This window comes from Vanacampus margaritifer, chromosome 1, assembly GCF_051991255.1.
Source record: "Vanacampus margaritifer isolate UIUO_Vmar chromosome 1, RoL_Vmar_1.0, whole genome shotgun sequence".
NCBI lineage: Eukaryota > Metazoa > Chordata > Actinopteri > Syngnathiformes > Syngnathidae > Vanacampus > Vanacampus margaritifer.
In genome coordinates this window covers 23,053,317-23,068,964 of record NC_135432.1, presented here as the reverse complement: position 1 = coordinate 23,068,964, position 15,648 = coordinate 23,053,317, and the positions used below count along the sequence as shown (strand labels likewise).

General features: G+C 39.0%; 3 protein-coding genes across 5 annotated transcripts; 2 read left to right on the top strand and 1 right to left on the bottom strand.

The window, feature by feature from the left end:
• The first annotated feature begins 864 nt into the window (after window positions 1-864).
• cryaa (crystallin, alpha A) lies at window positions 865-2,110 on the top strand. The gene is made up of 3 exons (XM_077584864.1): window positions 865-1,215; window positions 1,284-1,406; window positions 1,481-2,110. The coding sequence occupies exons 1-3, from the start codon at window positions 1,018-1,020 to the stop codon at window positions 1,688-1,690; spliced, it is 531 nt and encodes a 176-aa protein (XP_077440990.1). The 5' UTR covers window positions 865-1,017; the 3' UTR covers window positions 1,691-2,110.
• Window positions 2,111-2,180: 70 nt separating this feature from the next.
• On the bottom strand, window positions 2,181-13,360 carry hsf2bp (heat shock transcription factor 2 binding protein). 2 transcript variants are annotated; one of them, XM_077584839.1, is made up of 11 exons: window positions 13,177-13,360; window positions 10,188-13,082; window positions 8,693-8,799; window positions 7,902-8,037; window positions 7,081-7,184; window positions 5,832-5,981; window positions 4,160-4,304; window positions 3,952-4,069; window positions 3,539-3,642; window positions 2,770-2,969; window positions 2,181-2,440 (listed from the first exon to the last, which is right to left on the bottom strand). In XM_077584839.1, the coding sequence occupies exons 3-11, from the start codon at window positions 8,741-8,743 to the stop codon at window positions 2,411-2,413; spliced, it is 1,038 nt and encodes a 345-aa protein (XP_077440965.1). In that variant the 5' UTR covers window positions 8,744-8,799; window positions 10,188-13,082; window positions 13,177-13,360; the 3' UTR covers window positions 2,181-2,410. The 2 variants fall into 2 exon arrangements, with proteins under 2 accessions (XP_077440965.1, XP_077440975.1); XM_077584849.1 differs by lacking the exons at window positions 10,188-13,082; window positions 13,177-13,360 and adding an exon at window positions 8,897-9,195.
• On the top strand, window positions 9,025-15,630 carry LOC144062967 (ankyrin repeat domain-containing protein 10-like). 2 transcript variants are annotated; one of them, XM_077584828.1, is made up of 6 exons: window positions 9,025-9,342; window positions 10,219-10,371; window positions 11,882-11,973; window positions 12,895-13,121; window positions 13,203-13,262; window positions 14,525-15,630. In XM_077584828.1, the coding sequence occupies exons 1-6, from the start codon at window positions 9,157-9,159 to the stop codon at window positions 14,908-14,910; spliced, it is 1,104 nt and encodes a 367-aa protein (XP_077440954.1). In that variant the 5' UTR covers window positions 9,025-9,156; the 3' UTR covers window positions 14,911-15,630. The 2 variants fall into 2 exon arrangements, with proteins under 2 accessions (XP_077440954.1, XP_077440945.1); XM_077584819.1 differs by having other exon boundaries at window positions 14,507-15,630.
• Window positions 15,631-15,648: the final 18 nt, after the last annotated feature.

Genomic DNA, 15,648 nt, shown 5'->3' with positions numbered 1-15,648 from the left:
TATATCACAGTTGCTCAGGTCTCAGGTAACAATCAATCACAGCTCAGCTTCAGAAAACAAGTGAGCTGTGATTGGTCGTTGCCTGAGCCCTGAGCAACTGTGATGTTTTCTTCAGTCGACAGCAAAATGGCCGCCTCCTGAAATGGATAAAAATGACTGGATGTTGCTGCATAACTCTTACTCCACAAATCTGTTCAGTTTAGACTAGTGAGGTCACATATAATATATTGTTGCCAAGAAATGTTTAAGGTTGACTTCTTCTTTAAAGTGAGTTTTTGATTCAACAAAGGTTGTGGCAATTAGGTTTGCGTGTGTCCTGTGAAATTGAACTATTTTCCACAGCTGTGGTTAGTCACAGTTGCTTCGTGATTTAACAAAGGGGGCAATTACTTTTTCACAGAGGGTGAGATAGGTTTGTACACCCCCCCCCCTCCACCCCCGGTAGATAAATTATTGTTTTCATTGCATATACTGTAGGTAAAATGTTTGCATTCATTTTTCAGCTCACCTTCACCGAACCTTTTCTTCCTTTGCCCAACAATGTCTCTAAATCTACACTTGGCCCAGACACCCATGCGGAACAATACAGAGCTGCGCATTGCTTCCTGGCCTTATTGTATTGGCCATGCCTTCCACATCAAGAGCAGTTTGTATTGGCAGCCCCGGGTGTCTGGCGTGTAGGTGGCACTGAGTCACGCCAGCCCCTGGACCCTGAAACACCCCCATCCCCACCCCCAGTCTGTCCATCCTCAACTCAAATTCTGCTGAGTGTGCTAAACGCAACATGACATAATGCCATTCCAGAGGGATCGTGGCTAAAGCCCCTCTTTCTGGTTCTTAGGTATATAAAGAGGATGCAGCCGTTGGGCAGAAAACACCCAGGTTTCTCTTATCCACTCGCTGTTTTCAACATCGTTCTTTGATTACTCTCTTCACTTGCTGCACCCCAAGCTGAGCAGCCACATTTCAACACCTAAGCCAAGCCAAGCTGTACCAGACCAAAACCTCTCCGCAGTCATGGATATTGCCATCCAGCACCCCTGGTTCAGACGCGCCCTAGGCTCCATTTACCCAGCTCGACTCTTCGACCAGTTTTTTGGAGAGGGCATGTTCGATTACGACCTCTTCCCCTACACTGCCTCCACTATCAGCCCCTATTACAGACAGTCACTGTTCCGTAGCTTTTTGGATTCTTCCAACTCCGGAATGTCAGAGGTAAAAGCAAGCTGGAACTGCCTGTCTCGATTCACTTACATTTCTGTCTCTGCTAATACATTCCCCAGGTGAGGTCTGACAAGGAAAAGTTCACGGTCTACCTGGATGTCAAGCACTTTTCTCCTGACGAGCTGAGTGTGAAGGTCACAGACGACTATGTGGAGATCCAAGGCAAGCATGGAGAAAGACAGGTGAGTCATAGCCATTCATTTTTTTCCAGTAGGTTTGTGCAAATTTGCTTGGTCTTAACCTATTTGTCTTCCAGGATGACCACGGTTACATCTCCCGTGAATTTCACCGCCGCTACCGCCTCCCATCCAGCGTGGACCAATCCGCCATTACCTGCACTCTCTCCACTGACGGCCTGCTGACACTGACCGGGCCAAAGGTTAGCGGAGGGAACGAATCCGGCCGTAGTGAGCGCAACATCCCTGTCACTCGTGATGACAAGCCCAATGCTGCTGCCTCTTCCTAAAGGCTCGTGTGGTGGGCGTCGACCAAATAGGACGGCAGCCTCGTATCCTCCACTCATTCTTCCTCTTTTCCCTATCAAGGACACATGGGTCCTTCGTGCTTCATTATTTTCTCTCAAAATAATTCTTAGCATACTCCTAGAGCATCACTAGTAGTCTGGTTTTAACAAAAATGTCCCAGTGAAGATGCTGAAATTAAGGTCCTCATGATTGTTTGGCTTGCAGGTAACATCAGACTTATTTTGTCACATATTTCTTTAAAGTTCAAAGCGCTGACGGCTTCCATTCATGCTCAGACCCCTTTGAACCTTCTACTCTCATGTCTCCAATATATCCTGTCTTTTAGTCCATGCCTTGTTCACTGGATACCTCGATAATGAGAAGTCCATGCGAAAGAAAAACATAATAAAGCTGCAAAATTATCAGAAGGCTACTCCTGTGTCATCAATTGCCCTGAAGTATTTACGGACATTCATTGTAATGAAACCAGAATATGCAAACTTCCTCTTTAATTTTCTTTGCACATAACTCCAATATGATATGCATAGATGTTTCAAAATGACTCTACAACAAACAAGTCATACACAAACACACACACACATTAACACACACTCATCTAACTGCTCTGGTCAACTCTCTGTACCATGAGTCTTCCCAAACAAGAACAGAATAGGGCAAAACAAAACTGAGGAAAACAGGTCAACAAAACATTGAAAGGCATGTCACTGTTTTTTCTGTTGACATCCTTGAGCCTGGAAACACACAAATGTTTTGGTTCACATGCATTTGCAGTAAGGTGGTCATTAACTATTATCACATTTTTAGCCCACCAAATTTCTGGATTATCTTTACTGTATTTTTGTATGTTCCTGTAATTTACAGTTATGTGCTTTACACTAAAATCGGTAAAATATTTGAATCCCTTTTAAACCTTATGTTACAAACATTTACTATCTTATTTTTTTACTATCTTACTTTCCTGTCCAAATGGTGCTTTTTAACCCAACAATCATATTTAGTGTTAAGTTACTCATCACCTGTCAAAAATTGCACCCAATCACACTATTTTGGAATGTGTTACCTGCATGAGCACCTGGAGGTCCGCCAAGGTCTGCTGAGCTAACAGTCTCAAGGCAGGCTGAGCACTGGAGGTAAACCTGCTAATATGGGCCTGGAGGTCTGAATCCTGCAGAGCCGCGCCCAGGCGAGGCTGCGCTACATCCTCCAGTAACACTGACTGCAGGAGACGCAAGGAGTGGAGGCACACTTCCCATGATCTGTCTGTTACATAGACAAATATATGTAAGGCACATGGCGTTGTAGATGAAGTCTCCAAATAAACTTGTTGATCACTCCTTTAATTTTGATGAGAACACTCAACATTGGATTGCCACTGTGTGGAGTTATTTCTCACTGTGCTTTTGCGAGTTTTTCTTCAGCTTCCTCACACATTCCAAAAACATGGATGTTGGACTCTATAATGTCCATAAGTGTGAATGTGTGTGTGTACGAATGGTTGTTAATTAATTACATCACAGAAAAAGCATTCTGCTCCTTGGCCTAAAAGTCAGCTGAGATAGACCCCAATTGAGGAAGAGCAGTATTCAAAAAGGGTGGGTGGATAGATGGATGGATGGATGGATGGATAGAAAATAATGTGAAAAAGCATGAGCCATTAATTCAGTTCATATTGAGGTGACAGCACCATCTAGTGAGGAATTCATCAACAATGCACAGGAGCTTTGTAATTATAGCTCTGAAAGTTATTAACTTAAACTGGACATTTTTATTCAGTTTATTTGACATTATCTTGTCATCCTTTTAAGATTTTCTTTCCTCTAACTATTTACCTTCAAGCAGAGTCCAAATAAGAGGCAGCAGTGCTGGGTTCTCAATTATGTACTTGAGCCCCTTCACACTGATACTGGCATTATAGAGACCCATTAGCATCAATCTGCAGCAAAACACCAGCAATAAACAAAAACATGAACACAGCACACCTTGCTGAGAAGAAAGAATTTGAATTGTTAAAAACATTTACTCACATCTAAATCATGTAAATTACCTCATCAACTAAGATTTATAGACACAATATAGAAATGATTACACTCATGTTGTCTGTTTCTAGCAAACTGACTATTTTTGTAAATTAGTTCCTCTCTGCAGTCATCTTGTTAGTGCAAGAAAAGCACATCAATGAGATGGTTGCTTAAAAGAATTAAAGGAATCAATTAAACCAATAAATATAAATCTCCATACGTACACTTTTAGTTTGGGGAATGCACCAGGCTTCATCAGCTCTAACAGCTTTATCAACGTGTCCAACAGATCATGCGCTGAGCCAGACAAGAAATCGCGCCCACTGGTCACAGCCGCTATGTCTGATTGGCAAGAAGCAAAAAGCAGTTACAGTAGGCATAGTTTCATGAACCTAGTTTTTTTCAAAATACTTGTGTATGACTGCTTCTTACTAGTAATGGTTCCAGCGAGCGCCAAAACAAATTGGTACTCTTGGGTATTGTAGTCCTCAGATCGACTCTTCACATCCTCATCGAGAGTTCTCACAAAGCTCCCCAGAGTCTGAGTGGCCACAGTTAGAAAGGCCGGCAGGCTTCCCTACTCCAAAAGAATTGAACACACGATGGGTACACAAAAGTTATACAGAAGCGCAGTGAACCTCCACAGATTTGCGGTTCGCCATTCGCACAAGTTCAACAATTTGCTGATTTATTTTTTTACCGATCCACTGTACAGGCCTATGGGATTGAATATATGCCATTGTCAAGCCTTTACAAAGAACTTGATTTTGCATTTTTCTTTGATAAAAGGTAGTTCGCAGCCTTAAAAAAAAAAATCACTTCTTGCCAAAGTGTCAGTATGACTTGACAGTGGCAGCGTTCTATTATTTTATTTTTTTATTTTATATTATTAAAATTGTAAAATTCTTGGTTCCATTTTATTCATCTAATTTATTTTTTTAATTATCATTTCTAAACTTGTCAATGGTGCGATGTGACTATAATGGCCAACCCGAGACTGAAGGCTTAATATTTGTCATGATGATTTCCTATAGGATAATCGGAGGGCTGCATCGCTGGGCCTGGAAAACCACCATTAAATCATCACTCTCACCGGGTTGTCAGGTAAGTTGACCACGTCTCTTCTATTTTTTATTGATTGTATATTCCATAAAGTCCAACAACAAACCAGTAACATTTCATGTCTGGAAACTTTCCAAGATGAATAAGCCATGCATGCTACCAAGGTAGCAACCTTGGCAAGCATTTGCTTGTACACAATGCCTGTCTTAAGTTCATGTCAGTGCATGTCGTGTGCTTGTTTGGGGTGTAGCATTGGTCTAGGACGCAAGTTGTGTGATCTTGCTAACATCTTAGATATCAGACTGCACCTTTAACTTATTTTTTTGCCTCCTTTGTTTCTTGTTTTCTAATTACTGCATAAATTGCATTACTTCTGCATATACAGTATGGCAGAAAATGATGTTCTCCGAAATGCTATGGAGGACATCTAGTGGTCGTAGTAGAGTACAACTTTCAACCCGCTTTTGCCAAGTGAAGACTTTTGATTGGTAGTTTGAGAAGCTTTTAATGAAATCTTTGTCCTGTTTTAAACTGTTGATTTGCCGCCAAAAGTTCTTCAAGATGACCAACCCATTATATTAAATTATTTTTGTTTTGTTTTTTTGTAATTTGTAAGTTTTTAGTCATATTTTCTGGCTTTATTTGAGTTTTGCAAGCTAATACTATTGATAAGCCTCATGCATTTTGTTTGATAATTTAACTACTAAATAGTCATTTATATAACATTGGTTCATTATTGTGTACACACTAAATGCATGATAACGATGCTTTCCTCATTTTTCTTTGTGATAAACGGTTCAGAAAATGGATGGATGGATTTGCTGTTACAAACTTACAGGCCACCGTAAACAAATCAATCTAAACTGCATGCCAGTGTTTTGACACTGTCTTATGGCATCTGTAGGCAATTACAAACCCCTTTTAGCGGTGTGTCAATTACTTATAGAATTTCCCTATATGCGGCAGGAATCTGTCCCTATTGTCCGTGAATAGTGGCGATTCACCGCACAACAAAACAGTAACACACACAGAGAAGTCTTACATCAGCTAGCCACTGTTTAACCATGTCTTCACTTGTAGAGCAGTTCCACAGAAGGCTGCACACTGCAGAACCAAGACTGAAGCAGTAGTCAGCCTGTTGCTGCAACTCGGCTCCACTCTGCCAGAGTTGCTCACGTAACAGCAATTTCTCCTGCACACATAAAATGGACAGAAAACACACACACTGAGTAAATCAGTTATCAATTCAACAGATTTGATTTGAAGAGTTGCACCATTTCACAAAATGGAGGAACCTAAGAGATGTATTTAAAAAAAAAAATCCTTCACAAAGATAATACTGCTCAGTGTATAGCGCAAAGGCATACTGTAGTTACCTATACTAGGGTGATTATGTTTTTATGCAATGAGTCATCGACTAAGATAACTCATAAATTGACCTACTCAATTTCCATGAATATTGTCGAGTAAGCATGTGCCATAGAAAAAATCCATAAGTTTGGCATGTATAAAGAAGGTAGGTGTGGGGAAATCTCGAGCAGCCGAATGATTCTCCACAGACTTTTTGATTACCAATTATCAATGCATCTTTCCCACCATGTTATAGTTTTCATTACTTTCCTACAGTGACACACTTTGTAATTTCATGGTTGAAAACTTGCAATTAATTATGTCAATGTTAAATAACATGACTAAAACCTGTTTGTAATGACACAGTGTACTTGTACCTATAAATAAAATAAATGAGATGATTTGAAGTAATTACTTTAATTAGTCAACATTGTGGTAAAAATGTGTGTATCTTAAGATTTTGGCCTAAAATCATCATAGCAATATTTGTAATCTATGGTGTTGAATAATTTGAATTAGGCTTTAACCGTCTAATCACACACAAATCAAGCCTCGCATCACTCATTTTAATAACAAGGGATCACACAATTCCATTTAACAATAATACAATAAATTGCCTATTATTTGTGCAAGGCATACACTTCTCCATTCTCCAGTTGAATCATAATTACTTTTTACTGTGGTTATAGTTTGCAATTGTATAAAAATTTCACTGCATGCTAAGGGACTGTAAAAACAAGCCATCTGTAATATAATTACACCACCGCAATTTTTTTTTTTAAATGAACACCTTTCTAAAAATAAAAAAGTTAAGCCGATTTGAACATATTGTTATATTTGTAAAGGCAAAATTGGTGACGTATTGAATCTCATGATGCTGAAATTGTTGTTGTTAAAACTACTGTTAAAAATGTATCCAGATCCAGACCTGTAGCTCTCACCTCTCTCTCTCTCTGACATTCAATTTGCAACACCTCCAGTCTGGACTGAAGATGAAGACACTCCTGCTTTAAATGCTCTTGTTCCTGTGTAAGATGCTCTTTCACTATTCACAGACACACACATATGAACACATGAAGAATCACGACAATAGTAATTTTGAGTCACATCAACATTCAGTTATGTATCAGTCTCTCCATATTCACACAATTAGAGAAAAGCAAGGAAACTGGGGTTATGAAGATAATCAACACTATCATCTGCTCTCCTACATTAATTTCAACACTAGTGCTTCCTAGCCTTTATTGAGCCAACGCAACCACCATTGTACATTAGTAACATCTCATTGTACACCACCAAACAAAAATGTCACAAAAAGTATTAATACTTAAATAATATCTTTATTCCCAAACTGACTTTCTCCGTGGGAAATCTTAATCTGTTTAATTGAACACAAAGTTGAAATACTTGCCAGAAGTTATGACTTATATGATTCTCTTGTATGAATGAATGGCAACAGGTTTATTGTATACCTTCTGCCATCTATTTGAAGAGCATTTGTTTGTCCTGCCTGTCCCTATACGTCACCGGCATAGATATATAAACAAAGATATATTTATTATTAATATATACTACTTTTCTGACAAATTAAGTGATGATGGGTTCAGGGTCATATTGATGGAACTGATCTGATCTGAGTGGTATTTAGGTCAAAACCTGTCCATCACAAGGCTTGTCTTCTCTAAGTAATTTGCTTGAGAAAATTCTGCAGAAAATGGATGGGTGGATATATAATTCCAGTCATAGGTTCAGCATATCTTACCTGTTTTTGTTACTCGAGTTTTGTGTAGCATGTCAATCAAATCACCGTTTACAACTTTAGGCAGGAACTCCCTTAACTGCATAACCTCTGTGGTTAACTTTTCCAGGTCTCTTTTCCTCACTCGAACAAAACCATCCTGAGGAGAAGACGGTAGACAGAGGGCAATGGTGGGCAAACTCGGTCCTCGAGGGCCGGAGTCCTGCAGGTTTTGGATGTTTCCCTGCTCCAACGCAGCTGATTCCAATCAACAGGATTGTTATCAGGCTTATGCAGTGGGCGCTGATGAGCTGATCATATATCGGATGTGTTGGAGAAGGGAAACATCCAGAACCTGCAGGACTCCGGCCCTCGAGTTTGCCCGCCCCTGACATAGGGGGATGTCAGACACTGAACTTGTCAAACAGAGAAAGCTCGCTAGTCAAGACGTTTGTTAAACATTGCTTAACCTTTTTAAATGATTATTATTAGAATTGGAAATGGTTAGCCAGTGCTGTATAGCCTCAGTTCAGGTACATAATCACCCATTTTCCTCATATCCAGCTCAATCGTACTAAACTTGTCTACAGCAGACTTTGACAAAGCTGACTTATTCAATTACATTTATTCTGACCCATGACAAGTAGCGAACAGGTTCCGAGCGCACATTTTATTATAGTCTACCGAAGGCAGTATCAACAGCAACAAAAGTCAATGTATATGATTGAAATTCCAGGGCGATTTCACAGCATGTTCAGACAAAAAGCCAAATGTGAATGAGTTTTGGAGTGATTTTACATCATACATGATTTTACCTTAGCGCCATCACACAAGAGAAGTGATGACCCGCCAAATGATGAAGACATGCTATGCTAGGTTCACTTTCTACGTTTATCTTCTGTCAATCCAAATTTAACGATTCCTGTAAAAGAAAGGAAGAACTGTATGACTAAAGATTTTACTTTTTTTTTTAAATTTCAAAACGAATTGACACACGACAAAAAAAATAATCCTCGTACTTTACCACGACGGATAAATTATCGCAAAAAACTGATTTTTAAAATGACTTCCTGACTCCCGGTTTCATTTCCGTGTTTTCACTTCAACCGACTGTCATTGCCCAAACCAGTCTGGGAAATAAATCCAGGCCGGTTCTTGTTTGTTTCCAGCGGAGTCGAAAAGCTTATCTCGACTTCCTTTGTGTTTGAATTTAATTGAAACGTGTTTAGACGGCTCCGTGTCACCAGGAAGAACCTCGGAGAGTTTTCATACTTTACTCATGTCTATAGAACGAGACTTTTCCAGCGACGATGAGGCGTTCACGAGCATGTTCCCTATCCACCGCGCTTGTCGTGATGGAGATCTTGGAGCTTTGCTGTCACTGTACCAGCATCACACTCATCTAACAACCGAGGACTCCTACTACGGTTGGACCCCCATTCACTGGGCTGCTCACTGTGGACAGGTGCGGATTAGCTTCAAAGTTCGTAGAAGGAGGATATTCGTGTGTTGTGTCGGCTTTTTCCACGCACACAGCAAGAGGCATGATACGGTCGTAAAAAGTATTGGGTTCAAATTTACTGTTGACATTTTGTGGTTCCTCTGCTATTATGTGTTCGTGTGAGCGAATACAGCAGTGATAGGGTAGTCTAGGTAGTGAGTGAAGAGATTTTGTTATTTGAACGTCGAACGCGACTGGTGAGCAAGTTTGTGTGTACAATAAAGTTGTGAGGTGGAAAAGAAAGGGAAAAAAAGGCTAGGAATATTTTTGATTGGTTGCGGGTAAACGTCACCGAGCCAATAGTAGCTTTAGGCGCCAAGGCGCACAGGAAGTGTGCCGAGTGACCCCGTTCGTTTATTTAGTTCGTGTACCAAAAATAAATAAATAAATAAAACTTAAAACAAGTTAAATAAATAATAAGTAAATCAATTTAAAACATTTATGTCATGAGCAATGTGCATTCGTGGTTTGAACCAACTATGTTGCTTGACTGATTTCAAAATAACTCCCATAAATTTGTATATGCAACAATATTATAACTCTGAATATGTACAGAAACGGATCAGAAAATATATTACACAAATAGTAGCACATCAAACTCTTGATTTTTTTAAATTGAATGTATATGAACAGCAACATACAAAGCAAGTAGTATTAGTAGTATGTAATTATATCAAAGAAATAAGCTAAATTTGGTTGCAGCCAAACTCGATGAAAGTAAGATAAACTACTATTTTTCTGTCTCTCTGCCCTTGTGTTGTCCCCCCTAAATTATTTAAAAAAAACAACAACAAACATTTGTCAGCCACCTCATTTGAATGTTTTCATGGTTCCATGCAGTTGGAGTGTGTCATCCGCCTGGTGCAGATGGGTTGCGACGTGAACACGGTGTCCAGTCGCTTCAATCAAACCCCAACACACACAGCTGCACTTGGAGGGCATCCTCGCTGTGTTTTGTGGCTATCGCAGGCTGGTGCAGATGTCAACCGGCAGGTGAGCTGTAATATTAGTGTAAATGTAAATGAAGTTAGTATGGCCACTATGGAAAGCTATTTGAACAATTAGTTAATGTCATATACTAGAACAACTATACTCTATCTTTCTAGTAACCTTTTTTTTCATTACTGCATGGCATTTTGGCGCACCGGTAGAAGTATGTGTTATTGTTGGGAATCTTGTAAATTAATTAAAAAATAATAATAATTAAGATTGTAATGCACTGCAGGTCTGTGAAAGATGAAGGCAAGGTTATTTGGGTGTAAATCTGTAAATGTTGTCTTCTTAAGCGTTATTTGTCCGCTTTTTCCCAATTTCACACGATATGATGGCAACAACTGTTATGGAGAAAGCAAATCTACTTCCAGAACAACTCACCACCCATCTGCGCCCATCCATCCATCCAAACATCATCGATCCATCTATCCATCCATCTAAATGGGTGTCAGTTACACTAGAATTTGTGGTAGTTGGGGTCCACTGTTACATTATTTTAATAATATGGTGATTGGATTACGTTAATAACTACATTGTTTTAACAGGTAACTAGAAACTGTATCATAATAATACAATTTAAAAGTAAGCCTCCCAACCCTGCATATATAGCATAACATGACCATGTATGGATAGATATTTTATTATCCATTGATACTGTCTTTTAAGTATGCTAGATTTTTATCACTCAAAATATACCAAATTGATGTTTTTAATTATGAAATATTTTTAAAAATGTTGCATTCCCAAATACCCTCCTAGAGCGGTCGTGTACTTGTCACATTTTTCATCCCTGATTAATGCCTAAATATTATTTAAAAAGAATCAGTGTGCGCCCAACTGCCCTGCAAAATTGTTGGGATCAATTCAATTTAAACTTCTTTTTTTTTTTGCTTTAACCCTTGAACTAGATGGTACTTCAGGCAAGACTATGCACTACTGTAGTTGACCACTGGGTATAGTATGACCAGTGACATAAAATTCTACTCGTTAATATGTAACCCGAGTGCACAGTTTTGACTCTCTAGTGACATGTACTTGTTGTAGTTGTTTTTCTATTAGTGCCAAAATGTCATACAGTAGCAGAAGGCAGCAGTGGAAAACTAACATTACTAGCAGTAACAGTTATGTCTACTAGTGTCCGCTAGTCATTCTACAAGCATGCAGATATGTCTTACAACAATAAATATATTAATTAAAGGCAGACAATTTGACTGTTCTCCACTACTTTGTCCTTTAGTGTTTGTTTAAATTAACAACAGGGAGAAAAATATTTTGGCGGGTGGGGGATGTTTGAACATCATTATCTTTGTCTTATGTTTTAATGTGTTAAAAAAAAGAAGAAGATAATATTGGCCAATTAGTCGACAGGCTGATTTAATCGGCCGGACACTGGTACAAATACCACTGTGTCATAATATTTATTGTGTGTTAAGGTTGGGATGTAGTGGTATTGACATTAATGATATTAATATTTTGATAGGATATTAATATTTCTAGCCTGTGTTTTCAGGATTTGGTAGGTGAAGCTCCAATCCACAAAGCTGCCAGGGCAGCTTCCATGGAGTGCATCCAAGTTCTGCTGATAGCCGGTGCTAAACTACAGTAAGTAACTTGCTAAGTGGAAATCATGACCACCACACCTTAGCTTTGCTTAAAGGTTGAACTTAATCTAACATAGGACAGTAGTCAACCTGTTTAAGGTTTAACTTGTGAATATAATGTTCCCATAGAAAATAATGCAAATACAGTGGTACATTTACTTACGACTTTAAACGCGTTTGATAGTGCAGTGGATTGTAAAATGTAAAGTTAAAAGCATAAAAATTAACAAAACAATGTATAAACTAGTTTTATGAAAAATAATAAAGCTCAAAGTCACATTTATACACAAAGTAGTGTCCATGTGTTGTGCTGTTACAAATTATTGAGCAAATTATGTTTTTTCTATCATTTCTATTAACAGCCTGTGGCAAAAGGAAATCAGCATAATGTTCAAGTCATCAACAGTAAGAGAATATTTTTTTATGTTTTTAAACAAGCCTGCCAATGATTAAAAAAAAAACTGAAATAAAAATGTAGTATTTTTAAAAATATGAGTCATCATTGGAAGGTTTGTTAAAAAACATTCAAATTATTCTCTAGCTGTTGATGACGTGAGAATTATGCTGAGTCAATTTGCATATATAGACTTTTTATAAAAAATTGAGAAAAACATCATTTGCATAGTAATTTGGAACACTAAGTGTGTATTAGGCGTGGCCTATGCGTGAGTCGGGAGCTGTTTCTGGCTTCTGTAGGCCATTTACATCATTGTTAGTTCAGTGTGAGCTTCTTCATTTTGCATTGTCGCTTTCCTATTTTTTTCCCCACCTAAATCAATGAATGGCGTGAAGCTAGCTCATTTGAAAGCAAAAATTTGACCAAGCAACAGCACGTTACTCAAAAAACTACAGACACTAATTACCAATAAATGACCGAGTGGTGTTTTGCTTTCCATTCACTTATCTTGGCTTTACTGTCCAGTTTAAGGAACAGCAGCGGGCAGACCGCAGCTGACCTCGCACGCACTCACGGCTCAGACGACTGTCTCCGCCTCATTGCCAACTTGCAGGAGCATCTGCTGCAGCTCGGTGAGCTCCAGTGCAATGGGGAAAGAAATGGGAACGTCCCCGTCCATGGTCCTGGTCTGCTCTGTAGGAAAAGGCTACAGTCTGCTTTTGAGAACGGTCAAATGAAGAAGGCAAGGAGAGGTAAACAATGATTCCCTTTACTTTCATTAGCAGCATAGGTGGACCTTTATTTGACCTCTAATTGTGGACGGTGTCTTGCAGAAGTGTCACTGCAGATGCCACATTCTGAACTTGAGGACAGCATGGAATCCAACTGTGGAAGTGAGTAGACCACATAACCTTAATGCATGTTGTAGTGTGTGATGCAGACTGGGATTGCATTTTGCATATTTTATAAGGGAAAAATCTCATGGCACACTATCAAATGATATGTCCCAAAAAGTATATAGAGTGCAAGTGCTGAGGAATACGAGTTTAATTCATTTCGGGAATGCTAAAACCTCAAAATGCTCATATCACAACTCATCTTTTTCCCCATTGAAATGAATCGAAATGCCATGAATCTGGTCTAGCACCTGCAAAAAAATACAAATGTTTGAAATATGTTATTCAATAAGGAAAAGTTTACAATATTGTACCTATATTAATGACAATCAAATTAAATGTTAAGAAAATACATCTATATTTGCCATATATACATATATTTTTTCTTCAATCCGATGGCATTAAGTGCTTGCGGCAGTTAACAAATTTGTCAGCAAAGCCCAACACCAGATCCCGTCTCGGGCTGTTACCAACTACTGAATGTGGAATATAAAGTACGTTTGCACTCTGCACCAATACCAATAGAGTGGACCGACCCCCGCATACTTGCGGTCCGGCACCTGCAGATTTGCATATTTACAAATTGTTTCCCCAATTGTTTTTTCAGTATTTAAAAAAAGTTTTGAGGTAACCCTCCCACCACCACCCGGGTTATACATGTAAAATGAATATAGAATGTTAATCAGGATTTATTTTTATTTTTTTAGAATTTTTGGGGGGGGGGGTGAAGGCTGTATATTAAAAAACTCCTAATGTAGTATAGTTGTAGGAGTGCGCGCTCTCTCTCTCGAACAGAATGTGTTTTCGCACAAAACACTGAGAAGGAACTTCTAGACCAAACAATGTGTACCAGCTTAGGTTAAGGTCAAATTATACTGAGTTCAACACTATTTTACCTACTTCACATCTATAAAACATTTCAACATGGTTAATATATGAAATAAAGAATTAAAAATGTTAATAATGTCTAACAGGGGTTATTAATTTTTTGTTCCAATTCGCGGGGCAGCCCAGTCCCTATCCCCTGCGAATAGCAGGTTTCAACTATACTACAAATAATTGTAATAAAGAAGTAATTTTGGGACGAATTAAATGAAACTGGGTACTTTAACATAGTGTTGGGTTAGGTTGCACCTCCCTGTTTTCTGGAGTGCATCAAAGTAAAATGAATGTGGTACAAAACATGAAATGCATGGCAATATTCAGTGTGTGTGGAGTGACATCACTTGATTACATTTTAGGTCATGTACTCCCCCCAGCCCCCCAACCAAATGTTGCTGCCGGCACTGAGAGCGTCCATCCACCTTCTCCTGTTAACCACGATGACGACGAACCGATGAAAGGCATTCCCGCCTGCGACGAAATCTTGACACGGTTGTCTTGGCAGCAGGGTGGTTTGCCATCCAGTCAGCACAACTCAGCTGACATGTGCGGCTCATTGCATCTGACAGGGAGTCCCAATGGATGTGTCTCCCATCAGCCAGAGTTAGAGAGCCTACTAGGAGCTGATTGCGGCGAATTTCTACTTTATGGACATTATCATGGCTTTGGGGACACAGCAGAGGAGTTGTCTGACAGAGGCTACATTGGACATAAGTCCTCTCAAAATGTGGAAGGTGCCATGCATTTGTGCCAGGACACATAAGCCTCTTGCCTTTTTCTATTTTCTCTGAAAATATTTATCTGACTATTGCTTGTAAAAAAAAAAAAAAAACAGAGAAAAAAAAAATGTGTTTCCCAACCTTTGCGATATGGTACATATCTTACATTAGGAAAAAAACACCACACAAAAATTTCACTTTTACAACGTAAACTGCAAAAAGGTGGCTGGTGCTACACAGGTAGATTATACCTTCTGCCATCATGAAAAACTGAATTGTTCTGCGGATGCCCAACACCGTCACTATACATCACAGGCTTATGATGAGATCAAAAATGTTGTGGTTGGGAATCACTGTTATGGAATACCAAGCAGGAATGGCCTCTTTTCCTAATACTCAATGTAAACGCTTTGCATTTTTGTAAAGAAATGAGCACGGCAACTAGTGACTTTGTCAGGGTTAGTTTTAAAATGTGTAATGGTTGCATCCTCATGTTACTTCAAATAAACTATCCTGCTGCTTTTTGTTGTTGTTGCTGCAAGCAGGTGGGCTGCGAGATATCTGATCCGCTATGTTATTTCAACTAATTTGATGTTAGCCCGAGAAAACTATTGGTTCATCTGACACGAACGTGAGCCGCTTTGCATTCTTTAGTTATGTTTGAATTGCGCTATGCAGCTAAATATTTAGCATAAACCTTTTTTTTTTTTTGCTTTCCTGTCAACATTGTCACCATCAAAAATAAAAATTTGTAAAATGCTCAATGAATCTCATCAGATTGT

Bases quoted from the DNA above. Each gene is read 5' to 3' on its own strand.
- cryaa (XM_077584864.1), top strand. From the start codon at position 1,018: ATGGATATTGCCATCCAGCACCCCTGGTTCAGACGCGCCCTAGGCTCC. The intron at 1,216-1,283 runs GTAAAAGCAAGC...TACATTCCCCAG, and splicing joins CCAACTCCGGAATGTCAGAG to GTGAGGTCTGACAAGGAAAA. The intron at 1,407-1,480 runs GTGAGTCATAGC...TTTGTCTTCCAG, and splicing joins GCAAGCATGGAGAAAGACAG to GATGACCACGGTTACATCTC.
- hsf2bp (XM_077584839.1), bottom strand. From the start codon at position 8,743: ATGTCTTCATCATTTGGCGGGTCATCACTTCTCTTGTGTGATGGCGCT. The intron at 5,982-7,080 runs GTGAGAGCTACA...TTATGTGTGCAG, and splicing joins AATGTCAGAGAGAGAGAGAG to GAGAAATTGCTGTTACGTGA. The intron at 4,070-4,159 runs GTAAGAAGCAGT...CTTGCCAATCAG, and splicing joins GCTCGCTGGAACCATTACTA to ACATAGCGGCTGTGACCAGT.
- LOC144062967 (XM_077584819.1), top strand. From the start codon at position 9,157: ATGTCTATAGAACGAGACTTTTCCAGCGACGATGAGGCGTTCACGAGC. The intron at 13,122-13,202 runs GTAAACAATGAT...GGTGTCTTGCAG, and splicing joins AATGAAGAAGGCAAGGAGAG to AAGTGTCACTGCAGATGCCA. The intron at 13,263-14,506 runs GTGAGTAGACCA...ATTACATTTTAG, and splicing joins CATGGAATCCAACTGTGGAA to GTCATGTACTCCCCCCAGCC.